General features: G+C 34.1%; 1 protein-coding gene across 2 annotated transcripts in view; it reads left to right on the top strand.

Moving 5' to 3' along the window:
• LOC102809490 (golgin subfamily A member 1-like) overlaps nucleotides 1-8,204 on the top strand; it is a 29,330-nt gene extending 21,126 nt beyond the window's left edge. The window contains exons 15-20 of one of the 2 annotated variants that reach the window (XM_085492324.1): nucleotides 468-511; nucleotides 2,150-2,236; nucleotides 2,621-2,740; nucleotides 3,372-3,605; nucleotides 4,314-4,400; nucleotides 5,068-8,204. In XM_085492324.1, the coding sequence (XP_085348450.1) occupies nucleotides 468-511; nucleotides 2,150-2,236; nucleotides 2,621-2,740; nucleotides 3,372-3,605; nucleotides 4,314-4,400; nucleotides 5,068-5,127 (632 nt within the window). In that variant the 3' untranslated portion in view covers nucleotides 5,128-8,204. Of the gene's footprint in view, nucleotides 1-467; nucleotides 650-2,149; nucleotides 2,237-2,620; nucleotides 2,741-3,371; nucleotides 3,606-4,313; nucleotides 4,401-5,067 lie in introns of both variants that reach the window. The other variant, XM_006818846.3, reaches the window with a different exon arrangement.
• The last annotated feature ends 7,578 nt before the right edge of the window (nucleotides 8,205-15,782 follow it).

Raw genomic sequence — 15,782 nt, 5'->3', positions numbered from 1 at the left:
AATGCAAGTTTTCTTGTAAAAGCAGGAACCAAACTACCGTACCACTCACGATTATTATGCAATGAAATACACTTTTTACATGCAATTTTTATAAATGCCGTCGATCCCCATACAAACAAAATGGGCCTATACTCGGGGATGCCCTCAAATGTCTAAAAACAGAGGGGTGGGCTTATACTCTGGAGGGGTTTATGCTCGGGGTAGTCACAAAGCTTATTGTTTGAAAGGCTAATCTTAAATTTTGATTTAATTCTAAATATGTCTCCAGTACTTTCAGTACACAGAAGTTCTTTCTAAGCTTTCTTTGATTTAGAAATACACAGGCAGATTTCAACCAACTTGGTATGATGGGTTGCTGGGTTGCTGGTGCATGTTGTTTCATGATGTCTTTTTTTTTGTTTTTGATACGATTTTTTGTGTTTTTTTTGCACAAGGTATTTTAATTGTTGTTATTTTGTTTATTACAGAGAAGGAAAAGATCCAAAAACAGAATAAAGATCTGTTAAAAGAAGTAAGAGAACTTTTAGAAAGATGTCAGATAGTCCAGAGTGAAGCACATAAATTACAAACAAGCAAAAATGATACTTTATTAATGTATCAAACAACACTGAATGAAAAACAGGAGGAGGTTAAGCAATGTCACTTGAGGGTCAGTTTGACGAGACCATCCAACCCCTTATGTCACTTGTGTATGGGGTACAGTGTCACTGACTTGTAAGCTTCCTCCCCATTGGCTAGCCATACCTAAAGAGTGAAAATTTAGCCAATCAAGGATTATGTTCCTGGCATCTGCCATTTGAATAATTTCTGCTATTGTTTGCATCACTGTACCACTTAACAAAGCTGATATATAGAAATCACGTTTATCAGTATAATTCCTGTAAAATCAGCAAAAACACTCAGAATGCTATATACTTATCCCAAAAAATGTTGCTGAAATATTTTTAAAATTTTTATATATTTTTCAATAATTTATTCTTTTATTTTGAACCAGATTGACATAATTTCCATTGCCTACAGATCTTAATCAAAATTGTTGAAAAAGAATGAGAAAACAAGTTTTTTATGTGTGGCAATTGGTTAAAATTGATGTTAATCTTCCTAGCCCTGATATTTTTGGACAGTGATATTAACAATCTGTTTATACTCTGGTGGTGGTGATGGTGGTGGTACACTGTTATCTCATTCTATAGTGATATGTGGGGTGTTTCTTTGTGTTTGTGTATGTTGTCAACATTTGATGTCATGCATGTGTTCTATAAAATCATTTATTTTTACTGGTGTTATTTCACTATTTTGATCACATCCGCTGGGTTTTAAATTTAAAAATAGCGAGTTCTATATTGTTCACATGGATTTAATTATCAGAGAAAATGCCGAATGAATATTTAATGCGTTAATTCACCAGTTTTCTAATCATGTTTTATTGAATGTTATTTAGATCATTTATATCATAGAAATAACCCAGTGATGTCATTTCTTTCTTTCAAATATGGTCTCACTACAATATTTAAAATTCTTATTATTACTGTAAACCATCTAATTTTTTCTGCTAAAAATATTCATTTCATTGGGGAGTGAGGCGTCCTAGATTTCTACTCAAACAATCACAGAATCAATATGGTGGACAATATAGTGTGTGAGGAACTAAATATCATCCAATAGTATCACCCTAATCATAATCAGTCATGTATCTGATATAAAACATTTCCATTTTTGGTCTTCAGAGGGCCCACTTCATGACTTGACTACTGTCGCCAAATCCACCCGGTGATGTATTTATTACCCTCAGGTGATCAAAGCATGAATGAAAGCATTGCATGAGGCAATGAAAATTTAAGGGTTTACAGCAACTTATTACATATGAACATATTTTCAACAAGTCACAGAAGTATTAGAGCAGCAACTTGGCTGAACAGTAAAATTGCGTCTACTGACTCAAGTTCAAATCTATATTGTCTCAGAACAGATAGCGTTTTCACAATGCAACTTCATTTAATATATTGTTTGAAAATCTCATGTCTCGTATAATTCATACATTTATTTCAAATACTGCACTGTTTATGAGTCAACATACTGCCGTGATACTGAGACTTCAACACTTATATGGCAGTGACTGCTAGTAACTGCTAGTTTGGTGTTTTTATAGATAAATGAGTTGAAAGAGAGACATAAAAACATAGAAACATTACAACGAAGTACAAGTATACATGACGGTGATCTTGATGATTCTGAGGTAAGGTTGATAAAGATTAAGATGAAATATTATTATAATAGTTACTGTTGTATGCCCATACACTAATGTAGTTGAGTTATTTCTTGCGAGGATATTCCTGAAATGCTAGCTGTATTGATTTGTGCCATTGTGTGCTGTCTGATTGCCACTTTACAGTTAGATATCATTATTACATTCAATATGTCAAAATACTTCAGCAGCAATATTAATGTTTGGAGTCTGTACATGCACGCATTTATCAATTAGGGTTTGGCTATTCCATTGTAATATGTACAGAGAGTATCCACACAGGAACTGTGTGTGTGTACTTCTTATTAGGTAATAAAAAATTACAATTTTTAAAATAAGACCTGAGGTGGCACAACTTTGTCTTTCTCTTTTTAGATTAATCAGTTGAAGAAGTTAGTCAGTGAACTTGAAGATAACTTGGCTGAGAAGAATAAAACTATTAAAATGCAACAGCAGAGGTTATCTGACTTGAAAAAGACTCTGCAAAGAGAACTGGTGAGTGTATAATTGCCATCTTCGATTTAATCACATTCATATCTTCCACTTTTGATTTATAGTCGGGGTCATATCATAGTTCTCCATCTTTGATTTGATCATGACAATATCAATGTCTTCCATCTTTGATTTGATCATGACGATATCAATGTTTTCCATCTTTGATTTGATGATAACTATATCAATGTCTTCAATCCTTGATTTGATCATGACGATATCAATGTCTTCCATCTTTGATTTGATCATGACGATATCAATGTCTTCCATCTTTGATTTGATTTTGACCATATCAATGTCTTCTATCTTTGATTGATTGTGACCATATCAATGTCTTCCATCTTTGATTTGATTGTGACCATATCAGTGTCTTCCATCTTTGATTTGATTGTGACCATATCAATGTCTTCCATCTTTGATTTGATGATAACTATATCAATGTCTTCAATCCTTGATTTGATCATGGCCATATCAGTGTCTTCCTTCTTTGATTTGATCATGGCCATATCACTGTATTACATTTTTTATTTGATCTTCGCAATAATGGTAGTTTGGATTTGGTTCAAAAGAATTGACATTCAGGACAGGGTGCAGATAATTTGACTATGTTTTGCTATTTGTTTTCACTGTGTAGAAAATACAAAGTAGTGGTACTGATTTAGATGACATCAATAATCGAGACAGGGAAAGAGAGATGATACCTCGGTCATCAACAGTACCATCTGGCATGAATCAAACACATATATCTCCTCTTCCACCGGGGCATGGAGCTACTATAGAACCGCTCAAAGCTCATGAAATTAGAGACACTAACTTCCAGTATCTTAGACATGTTATATTCAAATACATGTGCAGCTCAGACCCAGAGGTATGTTCAATGTATGTCATGTCACTCACCTACTAGAATTGATTTCTACATTTTATCCACAATTTAAATAAGTTCCTATATGCTTGTTAATTACAATTGTAAAAAGGAAAGAAATTTTTTTATAGCAGTGAACATTTCACTGTGTATGCATGCAGAAGATTACTATGATAATTACAGGGATTTTCTAACTTATCAATTTACAATATAGTATGAAGATGTTTATTGTATTATCTATTCAACGACACAAAAAGTATAATTATACATTTGTCTTTGAACACAGTTCAATTGACTATTCTGTAAAAAAAAAAAATTTACATTCATTCAAAACATTTGTTTCTGAAATTTTCTTCTTTTAACGTAAACCACATCACCAACATGTAGGCATTTCAGTTGGACAGAATAAGCGCTATGATTGAAATAGAACGTGTCACTATACACAAAAGGATATATAATAATAAAATTATCACAGAAATATCACAAAGTATACACTGTAGCTATATATCAGTAGTATGACTATTATACTATAATATGGTATATAGTTTCTGAACACTCTTGATAAAAATACTGACTGGTCTAATATTGTGAACGTCATTCAATTCCATGTTTTTGTGAACTTTACAAAAAGATATTAACGAGGGGGGGGGTCATGATATCAAGAGTCGGAGTCAGTATTTCATAGTTACCACTTTTTTTTCATTTCACTCATAGGCTATGCAGTTAATTAAAGCTGTAGCTGTGTTGCTACAATTTTCACGTCAAGAAGAAAGACTAGTGAAAGAGACAATAGAATGGAAGGTATGGAATTCTGTGTATTTTATTACACTACTTTATTAAGCCTCTGAACATTTTAATGTGATTTCATGGCTTGATCTTTGCATCCAAGAAGAAAGCATTTCCGTAGACAAAAGTGCACCCAAAGTTCAGCTCTGTTAAATTCTCACTGTTAAATTTCTGCTGCTTTAGAGATGATAATTTGAATGTTTACTACTAAAACATTTTTGAAAATGTCCCTTGTCAAATTTACGCTATTGGGCCAGACCACTTTTTCCCTTGCCACGCCACAAAAAAGTGTTTTTTTCATGAGTAAAATCAGGGATGGCGAGCAGATTTTTTTTTGTTAGTAAAAGTAATAGAAAAAGTGAATATTTTTTTTTACAAAGTGTATAAGATTTATGTTAAATGATATGAGAGATTAAACCAGACAGGAAAATACAGAATACTAAAAAAAATCTTTGATGTCTGTATCAATTAGTACTCTCAGAAAACAACAAAATACATTTGGAATCTGCTAAGCCTTGTATCTTCTGGACCTGGCCATAACATACTAAACCAAATGTTGCAAAATAATGTATTCAGTTAATTAAGATGCCTACTATATTAAGACATTAATTAACAGTTCATATGTCACACCACCCTGACTATTGAATTTTTACAATAAAAGTTTTTCTATATTCTTTCACAGATGTCCTGGTTTGGAAGTAAACCCACCCCAGCTAAACCTCTCAAAATGCAGTATAGATGACCAGCTAGTATTCAGAAAACAACACGCAATTTTCAGCATCTTCAATACAAAGTCACACAACTTTGAAGTGCTTTGCACTTTGCATCATGGGAAAAGGTCAAAGAGATGGCATTTACATCAAACAGAAACAGCAGACAAAAAAACTGAAGTTGTAAACTGAAACAAAGCACAGAATAGCAGATGTAACTGCACTTGATATGGCTGATTATTCTGACCTTGTCTTCCCAGCAACAAAACGTGTTTTTCATCAAATACAAGCACTGAACTTTGAAAGTCACATGATCACCGCCGAATGAAACAGATGTATATTTTAGATTCTGAGAATTGCTCTGTACACCAGTTTGCCTAAATCTACTTTGCACTTGATGTCTGTTTTATCAAATCACTGACTAATGACTGAGTTTGTGAAACCAACACAGTGCTTCTTCTATATGTTCATCCCATTTATCAGTACAAGGTGGCTACAAATAATTCAAACTTGACAAAGACCACCGACCAATATATGAACTTAAAACAAATCCCCTTTCACAGCCCTATTTTAACATTCCTTAAAAATATTTATGTTATTTATCAACTAGGAACAATAACATTTTTTAGCATGACCATTTTGGGGAAGGTACCAACAATTAATAATGGAGGTCAAAGGGTTACATAGAATATATATTTTCATACAGGGAGTGAGGTAATCTGGGTTCAGTATTTTTCTTTGGAACCACATCTAAAAATGATCTGTTTGAATTGTCATCAGTGTGTTATGACTACTATTGTGTTGGATGTGCATAGTATTTAACACTAAGATAAGTAGCCTAGAGTAGGATTTCTGAATTGTAACACTGCCACCTAACCTATTGTCAATCAAGCTTAGATTACCATGTTATGTTCATTTTGATAGGAATAAAAAATGATGCACATATTTATATTTCAAAATACCTAAACAGACATCAGGATAAATTGAGTAACATGGTACTGTTTGCCAAACTATGGTAATTGGTTGCTGCATGTGTGGTAACTATTTACCAATGCATTGTAACTGGTTACCACTTGTAACTAATTGCCAAGGCATTGTCACTGATGAATTACCAAAGCGTGGTTACTGGTTGCCAAGGCTTGGTCACTGGTTGCCAAAGCATTGCCACTGATGAATTACCAAAGCGTGGTTACTGGTTGCCAAGGCTTGGTCACTGGTTGCCAAGGCATTGCCACTGATGAATTACCAAAGCGTGGTCACTGGTTGCCAAGGCGTGGTTACTGGTTGCCAAGGCATGGTCTCTGGTTGCCAAGGCATGGTCACATGTGATCTTCGGATCATTAATTTACTGAAAACAGTAAATATATTAGAAATTATGTGAGATAGGGAAAGATGGGGCCAATATTTTTATTTGAAAACAATAGTGCATGTAGTATAATAAATAATTGAATTGTAATAGCCTTATAAGAAAAATATCTAATTTATATACAGTTGTTATCTCATTACACTGTTGTGTATGTGACTCATCCCCCATTTTCCCATCTTTAAATAAAAAAGTAAAATTATATAAATTTTTTAAGTTATAAAAAGTTATTGACTTTTCATTGCATGCAATAAAAAAGTTGGTTGCAGAAAAGTTGTGTATTGTAATTTAGGGTAGGGCATGTCTGTGCAATTTCTTTCTTGAAAGTTTATTAATCTCTGCTGTACAGAGTGATAATGAGAAGACATTGTTGTAATATACTGAATGGTAATACGCACAGGTTGATGGCTTTGAAGGAGGGGTATACCCAAGAATTATTGTGTATGCAGTTGCTAGTGTAGAGTAGTGGATACATACATACTATAAAATTTCTTGGTTAAAAGTGGTTCATTCTTATTGCATATATAAACAGTGAATTGTTTAACTCATACCAGTATACAGTACTTGATGTATTTATAGGTCTACTTGTACTAAGACTGTATTTTAAGGTAAATTGTCAGTTCTTTTTTCAGGGAAAGACAACCACCAAAATGTTTTCTATCTACATCCTGTTGTATTAGGTTTACAGGCTTCATGAGATTACATGTAAAAGTTTTCTGTGCTTAAAATTATTGTTGGTAATGTTCATACACTTCTGTAATTGGTTATCAACTTGTCTTGTGTAATAATTATACATGGTATAACTTTAGGTTTGATTGCTACTACCATGTTATGACAAGAGAAGACAACTCCGCATGGAGTCTACAAGGAAGTCATAAAAATATTTGGAATGGAAAAATCAGTTGGTCTTTCAAAATTCATAGTTGCAGGAAGGTGATGTTGACTGGTGGTTTCAGTAGACAGTATGTCTAAAGTTGAACATCACGTCATACTATTTAGTACATTGAGTTTAACATGCATTGTTTAAAATAAATTCAAATTAAATCGGTCAATAAGAATGTCTATACTGCAGACATGGTTCCAAGTATCGTGACTATGTACTGGGCTATCACACAAATTGTGAGATGTGTTTTGGGTTAACATTTTTGTGAAACATTCAGAGGACAATTCTTGCTTCTAAATAAGAACATAAATTCCAATCAGAGCCATTGATAATTTGAGGACACTGCTGACATGTCAGGAGTTTCTTAAAACTTTGATAACCTAAAAAGTAATTTTGCTGGTTTATGATTTCGACCAAACCAAGTCTATCAGCTGTCTACAATGTTGCAAAACTTTATAAATTTACTATTAAATTTATAAACTATTATAGAAGTGTATGAACATTTGAGACAAGATTTGAAGTTTATTGTAACAACTGTGTTTGTAACAAGATACTATGCATAGCGCTGTATTTGCTTCAAATGACAACCATGTAGCCTTTACAAGTATATTCTAAGAATAGAATAATACACTTTACACAGTGAATAACCACACTTGACTCGGGATATACCACATGTACTCAACGCAGTGGTTCTTTGCCTAGCAATCTCATTCAGCAAGAACCAAGTTTTAACTATGGTATTGGTTGTTTCTTTGCCAGGAATAGAAAATATCATACAATGAGTGTGTTTTAGTTAGTATGTGAAAGAGATGCACCAACATAAGGTGAATTATATAAAATAAAATTCAGATGTTGATATCAGAGTTTATTTTATTGTACTATGTGTAACATGTTACAGAACACAAGTATTAGATTTGTGAATGACAGATTCTGTGGCTGCAGCCATTATTATGTTAATGCTATACATGCTGCACAATGTGTTCATGATAAAAGTTCCAATGTTAAGTTCATCTGCTGGAATGTTAATGAGTTGTATAGTAATTAATCGATTCAGACTCTATTTTCTATGTATCTTTGCAGTTCAATTAACGTACTAACTATTTTTCCCTCCTGGATACCATATTAGTTATTATGTAGAAATTCTGGTGTAATATCTTCATTAAAAACAATATACCTGTGAACATCAGTCTTTTACCGAATACCATAAAAGGCAGTTACGCATGTGCCTATTACTTTATTCGGGACATGTACACAGTGGTTCAATCCAAGATGACTGACTGGCAGCCATTTTGTATTTTTGAAAATGTTGTACCTTATGCATGCTTTGTCAGTTTTTGTTCAAATTTGGTACATACATTATACATGTCTATGACAATTGGTTTCGCGATCGGATCAAAGATGGCCGACTGACAACCATTTTCTTTCTTGAAAATGTGGTATCTTATGCATGCTTTGTCAGTTTTTGTTCAAATTTTATACATACATTGTAAATTTTACATTACATGTCCATGACAATTTGTTTTACGATAAGATCAAAAATGGCTGTCTGGCAGCCATCTTGCTTTTTGACCATATCTCCAAGGCTCAGGGGCCATTTTCAATCATATTTGGCACATACATCATACATATTCGAATACAGTTTGTTCTATAATCAGATTAAATATGGTCGACTGGCATCTAGCTTGTTTTTTAGTTCCGCTGTTGACTTTGTCGAGCAGAGCTTATCATATGAGTGATTGTCGTCCGTGTCAACTTTTTACTTTTTCAACTTCTTCTTGAAAACTACAATTCTCGTTGCTTTGATACTATGTCATTTCGTGATGATATCTTCAATTATATAATTTTCATGAATATTTTTGGTAAAAAAGTGATATTTTCAACTTCTTGTTGAAAACAGCAAGTCTGATTGCTTTGATACTACACATATACGTACCTCAGGTAGACCCCTCTCAGATTTGTTTCTTTTCTAATGATATCTTCAGTTCATTAATTGAAATGTGCATTGCTAACAGCGGAGCTATCTCAGCCGACAGGCTGCTTGTTTGAAATGTGGTATCTTGGACAGGATTTGTTAGTTTTTATTCAAATTTGATACGAACATTAACTATCTCTGTACATGAGCCTGGACAAAGGAAATTCAGTTTGGATACAAAAAATGCATGAATAGCGTATTCTGTTTAATTTCTGACCATATATTACGATTTTGGAAGAGTCATTTAATACATCTAATTTCTGTTGATATAATACCAGCCAATTATTCACTCTAAATTATTAATTATGCTTTTGGCCCATATTACTTTATTTTTGGCATGAATAACATTTCCCCTAATTCCAATCGGGGACTATGTCATTAACAATGGCTTATTAGCCTTTGAAACTGCTTAAAAGAAGTCGTACATACAAGTCAACGGAAAACCTATGAAAGTTTCTTATTTCTGAACTTCCAAAAACAGGTGAAAAAGTTTCGGATTTCTTTTGATGTATTATTTCCCAAATTCTTATTTGTTTTGTTCATAAAGCATATACGAAAAAAAAATTTCTACAATAGTTTAGTAGTTTTCTCGCACTTTCCACTAATTGTCTTGGTCAGAGGTAACAAGAATTTACTTCTCAAGTGTTTAGTTGATTTGCAAAGAAATAGAAAGTAAATATCTTCGTTTCCATCATTACAAGGCTTGTATGCCATGAACAATTCATTACCACAGGACAAATATGTGTCACTGACATTTAACCAAACCATTCAAAATTCATTGCGAAGTGAGTAAACGTATACCTGGTACATAATCCAAGGTTACATGGCTAGTAGAGTAAAGATTGAAACCATGTTTAAAACATTTACTATATGCTGATAAACACATGCATGCAAGTCTTCAAACTATTCAAAGCAGGTCAACGTAAATAAACTTCCCGAAACATGAGAAGAAAAACATATTCTCACAAAAGTTGCTAAAGATCCAAACTAAACATTTCTGCTCATACATTGCTTTGTATGTTCCGCATTCAATTTTACTTCAAGAATGTTTTGAGTATTATTTACCAGACAAGGACATTGTATTAATGGTTATCATGATTTTACATGATATACAATAAAATGGAAGAACAGTCTATAATTTGAAATACTTGCAGTCAAGTGTATTAGTACTGACTGTAAATTATAACCAGTATAACTGCTGTACCTTTATAACACCAGATTTGGAATAATTCTCAAAATCACTGGGTTAGAGGAACAAGTTGGCTAATATTTAAAAAGGGGTATCGGGAAATTGTGAAAAATGGTAGAGATATTACATTGAATTCGGCTATTGGAAAAAATCTTGCTATATTATGTACACTCGTATTCGTTACATGTAACTGCCTGTTAGTAGAAGCTCAGTCTGGGTTGGGGGTTCCGTAAAAAACGCAGCACATTTGACAACCCGTTCATTCTTGAAACTACTATTTGGAAAGTATCGCCCTGTACTGCGCTTTCGTCGATTTTGAAAAAAAAAACGTTAACTAGAATTGACCATAATATAATAACCTATGAAATACTGAAATCCAAAATGAAAAACAACGAGTTTTAAACTTGTCAGTTTATTCATCATTGAGTTTTGAATTGGTCATGCACATGCTTCAGACTGATATCTGTATCGGGATCTATATTGGGCTATTAAAATTAATGTGTCTGCTTTATGCTGACGACTTGACCATTACCGGTTTACAAAGACAACTTGGTGTATATTATACAAGATTGAAGATTGAAAGCGAACGTAAAAATGACTTTAATAATTATTGTATTTAAGAATGGGAGTAAACTAAACACTAAAGAGTGTTTTCGATGGTAGTCACGTTGACTCGGAGACGATCTCTCATGTTAACTATCTTTGACCAACTTTTTCTAGTACCAATCTCAGATATTTAGCACTACGCAGTTTACCAAGTCGCGCTAAACAAGCCATATACATATTCTAACATCTTGAATTTTCAAGGTATATCTTCTAGTTTACTGCCTCAACATATTTGCGGGAAGAGGGATGAATGGATAAGAAACCGTGTGAATGGATCGTGTATTCTAAAATAAGGTTACACGATCTGTAATACAGTCGTCTTGGGACGGGCAGGCTAGGGTGGTGTGCTTACGATGCATTTACTGTGAACAATTAGATCACAATAGTAGTAAAATAGTGAGAACACTACATACATCAAAGTCTGAGATGGCTAGACATATTGGATAAAAGAGTTGCTCCTTAGTTTTAGTGTTTGTTTGGCTTGGTCTGGGTCATGCAAGGAGAAGGTAATTGATATAGTTTCAGTTCTTCCTTTAACGAAAGAGCACAGAAACGTCACACTGTTGCCTTTCAACAAGTTGACTCTGACAATGTGTATCCCGTTAGATTCGATCATGCACTGTTAAATTCAAATAGTTAGCCAAACCCAAGTCCAACTCAACAAATCATCATGCTCATAAGCGAAATATCGCGATATTAAGTTTGGAAGTTAATAGAAATACTGCTATGATTAAAATAAAATAGAAGTAGAGCAAGTTATTTAAAGTTCACTTCCTCTATCACCTTCTAAGAAAACAGATGAACATCATGGTACACATAGTGCTGTTGAGACAAACAGGAAAACTCTATACAAACAGTTCAGGACACGAAATATACCACCTCAAGTTGAACATCTTGGGATGAGTGATTCTCAGTCAACTCACATTCAGAAGAAACATCTTGCTAAAAAACCACTTATTTCTCACATTTAGTGGAGCAACCATAGACAACATGAAACAAGCACTAGTAGACAACCAACTACCAGGGAATCTTCAAAGCTTAACAATAAATGTAGATGGGAACGACATAGATCAAGGAATTACTGAAGGCAAAATCATCCACAGACATGAAAGGCTACTGGTGACTGAAAATGAGCAATCCAATGCAAATATCTTCATTTGTGGAATCTTTGCAAGACGACACGGGGATATAAAAAAGTTGGCTGTAATGATTGTAGTTAATGGGTACCTCAAATCATTAACAAGAAGTACAACAATGTTCATCTCCATGGATAATATCGAGAGAAACATGATTAAATATGATGGAATTCATCTTAACAAACACCAGAGTACATCAACATTCATCAGCAATATAAAAACTGCAACAAACATGAAAACTCCACTACAAGCACATACTCCAAGCCGAGCCACCAATAACCCAAGTACCAAATCAAATAAGAATAACGAACGAAGAAGATTATTTACTACCAACACACAGATGCAACATACAACAACCAATGAGCAATCAAGAAGATTATACAGTGAAGTAGTTAATAACAAGCCACTACATTTGTCTAGAAATGTTCAACCCAATCTTCAATGAAAAAGAAACAGAAATAATACAACCAGTTTACATAGGTGCTACAATGATGACATCATTGATAGATTAACTATTTCCAGTAGACAGTACACATCAAGAACAACGACTAATATCAATGATGAAGAAAGTAAGAGAGAATAGAATCAACAAAGCCAGTGGTGGCGGATCCAGCAAAATGTATTGGGGGGGGGGTCCAAGCTTTGCTTAAGATATACGGAGCGTAAATCGCAGAGAAGCTATGCGTAATCCAGATGATATGAATCGTCATGCGTTTGGGAGGGGCCATGGACCCCCTGCCCCCCCCCCCTCTGGACCCGCCACTGAACAAAGCGATACTATCCATTGGTCACTGGAAACATGGCTGAATAAGAGCGAGAAAGAGATTTTACCAAAACCAGAAGGGTGTTATGTGTATCATAAAACAAGATCAAGGAATTACTGAAGGCAAAATCATCCACAGACATGAAAGGCTACTGGTGACTGAAAATGAGCAATCCAATGCAAATATCTTCATTTGTGGAATCTTTGCAAGACGACACGGGGATATAAAAAAGTTGGCTGTAATGATTGTAGTTAATGGGTACCTCAAATCATTAACAAGAAGTACAACAATGTTCATCTCCATGGATAATATCGAGAGAAACATGATTAAATATGATGGAATTCATCTTAACAAACACCAGAGTACATCAACATTCATCAGCAATATAAAAACTGCAACAAACATGAAAACTCCACTACAAGCACATACTCCAAGCCGAGCCACCAATAACCCAAGTACCAAATCAAATAAGAATAACGAACGAAGAAGATTATTTACTACCAACACACAGATGCAACATACAACAACCAATGAGCAATCAAGAAGATTATACAGTGAAGTAGTTAATAACAAGCCACTACATTTGTCTAGAAATGTTCAACCCAATCTTCAATGAAAAAGAAACAGAAATAATACAACCAGTTTACATAGGTGCTACAATGATGACATCATTGATAGATTAACTATTTCCAGTAGACAGTACACATCAAGAACAACGACTAATATCAATGATGAAGAAAGTAAGAGAGAATAGAATCAACAAAGCCAGTGGCGGATCCAGCAAAATGTATTGGGGGGGGGGGGGGTCCAAGCTTTGCTTAAGATATACGGAGCGTAAATCGCAGAGAAGCTATGCGTAATCCAGATGATATGAATCGTCATGCGTTTGGGAGGGGCCATGGACCCCCTGCCCCCCCCCCTCTGGACCCGCCACTGAACAAAGCGATACTATCCATTGGTCACTGGAAACATGGCTGAATAAGAGCGAGAAAGAGATTTTACCAAAACCAGAAGGGTGTTATGTGTATCATAAAACAAGAACAAAAAAGCATGGAGAAGCTCAGGTGGAATATCATTATATATAAGACAGTCTATCTGACAAGGTATAACAGTTCTTCTACAAACATCACAGTTTACCATCTGGTGTAAACTGGACAGACACTTCGTCAAGCAACAAGAAGATATTTATATTTGCAATGCATCGAATTCATCACTATATATAAATAGTGATATAGATCCATTCAATGAATTGCAAGAGGAAATCATGAAATACAACAATATGGGGCTATTGCTAATCCGGGGTGACCTTAACGCCAGGACAAGTAATATGGATGATATGCTAATAAACAATGATAAATACTCACCAACTCCAATAAGAGATATGATAAGAAGTAAAAACATGATTCAAAGAAATAACCAAGACACCAGAAAGAATCAATTTGGAGAGATAAGTCAATCACATGAGTTATTAATTGTAAATGGAAGAGTGTGCAGGGATAGAACTGGTCAGTTAACCTGTCACGAGATTGTTGGTTCAAGCACAGTCGACTATGCATATCCATGGACATGTTTCATAACATTATACATTTTAACGTAAATGTATTTAAACCATCCAGTGATCACTGCCCTATCTCAACAAAGGTCAAATTACTAAAGTTCAAGAAAGATGACAATATCAACTTAAATCTCAAATATGCTCCAGGAAGATACACATGAAACCAAAAAACAAGAGAAATATACAAATTATATTCCCAAACATAAGAAAGTATTTCCATCATTCAAGACTTTTTACACACAAGTTATGAACTTGCATCTTCAAATGATATAGTAGAATAGCTAAAAAATGCCTCATCCGCAAAACAAACTTGAAAACAAGTCAAAAGAGGAAATCAAAGGGAGTATCAAATAGTCAGTGTAACATATGAAAAGAGAACTTGAGACCCTAGCAAGAGAACTACAGCGACATCCATATGATACCAGACTGAGAGAAAGGTACTATAACAAAAGGAAAACATTCAAAACTTGTGTGAAAAAAATACAGAAAGAACACACAGCTAAACAAATGAAAAACTTAGATGAGCTTAGCTGCAATATGAACCCACATTCATTCTGGAAAACCATCAACAAGATGACAAAATACAAAGACAACTCGTGTGTTCTGCAAATACCACATACATCCTGGATACGTCACTTTAAAGAAGTTAACAAAAACAAAGTCACTACAAAAGATCAGGAAGAAGAGATAATTAAAAAGCTGGAAGACATAGAACATAGTAATCAAGAAAACCAGTTTTTAAAGCATGAAATTACAGAAAAAGAAATAATCAGTTCTATGAAAATACTAAAGAACAACAAAGCATGTGGAATTGATGGCATACTAGCAGAGATGCTAAAACACAGTAACTCACAGATAAAAAGAGCACTGAAGAAGCTATTCAACCACATATTACAAACAATACAGTATCCAGATATTTGAAATATAAGCTTATTAACTCCTATACACAAACAAATGGATCGTTTTGATGCAAATAATTACAGAGGAGTATCTGTGGGTAGTTCTATTGGAAAATTATTTAATGCCACAATTAATAACAGATTAGTTATGTACCTAGAAGAATCATTCACCCAAATTAAGGAGGATTTTGTTCGAACCATAGAACAACAGACCACATTTTAACATTACACACAATTATCAAAAAGTATCAAACAAACAGCAAAAAGCTTTACTGCAGTTTTATAGATCTTAAGAAATGTTTTGACACTGTCTGGACAGA

This window comes from Saccoglossus kowalevskii, chromosome 17, assembly GCF_978046115.1.
Source record: "Saccoglossus kowalevskii chromosome 17, keSacKowa6.1, whole genome shotgun sequence".
NCBI lineage: Eukaryota > Metazoa > Hemichordata > Enteropneusta > Harrimaniidae > Saccoglossus > Saccoglossus kowalevskii.
Note: the sequence above shows the minus strand (reverse complement) of the source record. Positions and strands in the feature narration are given on the sequence as shown.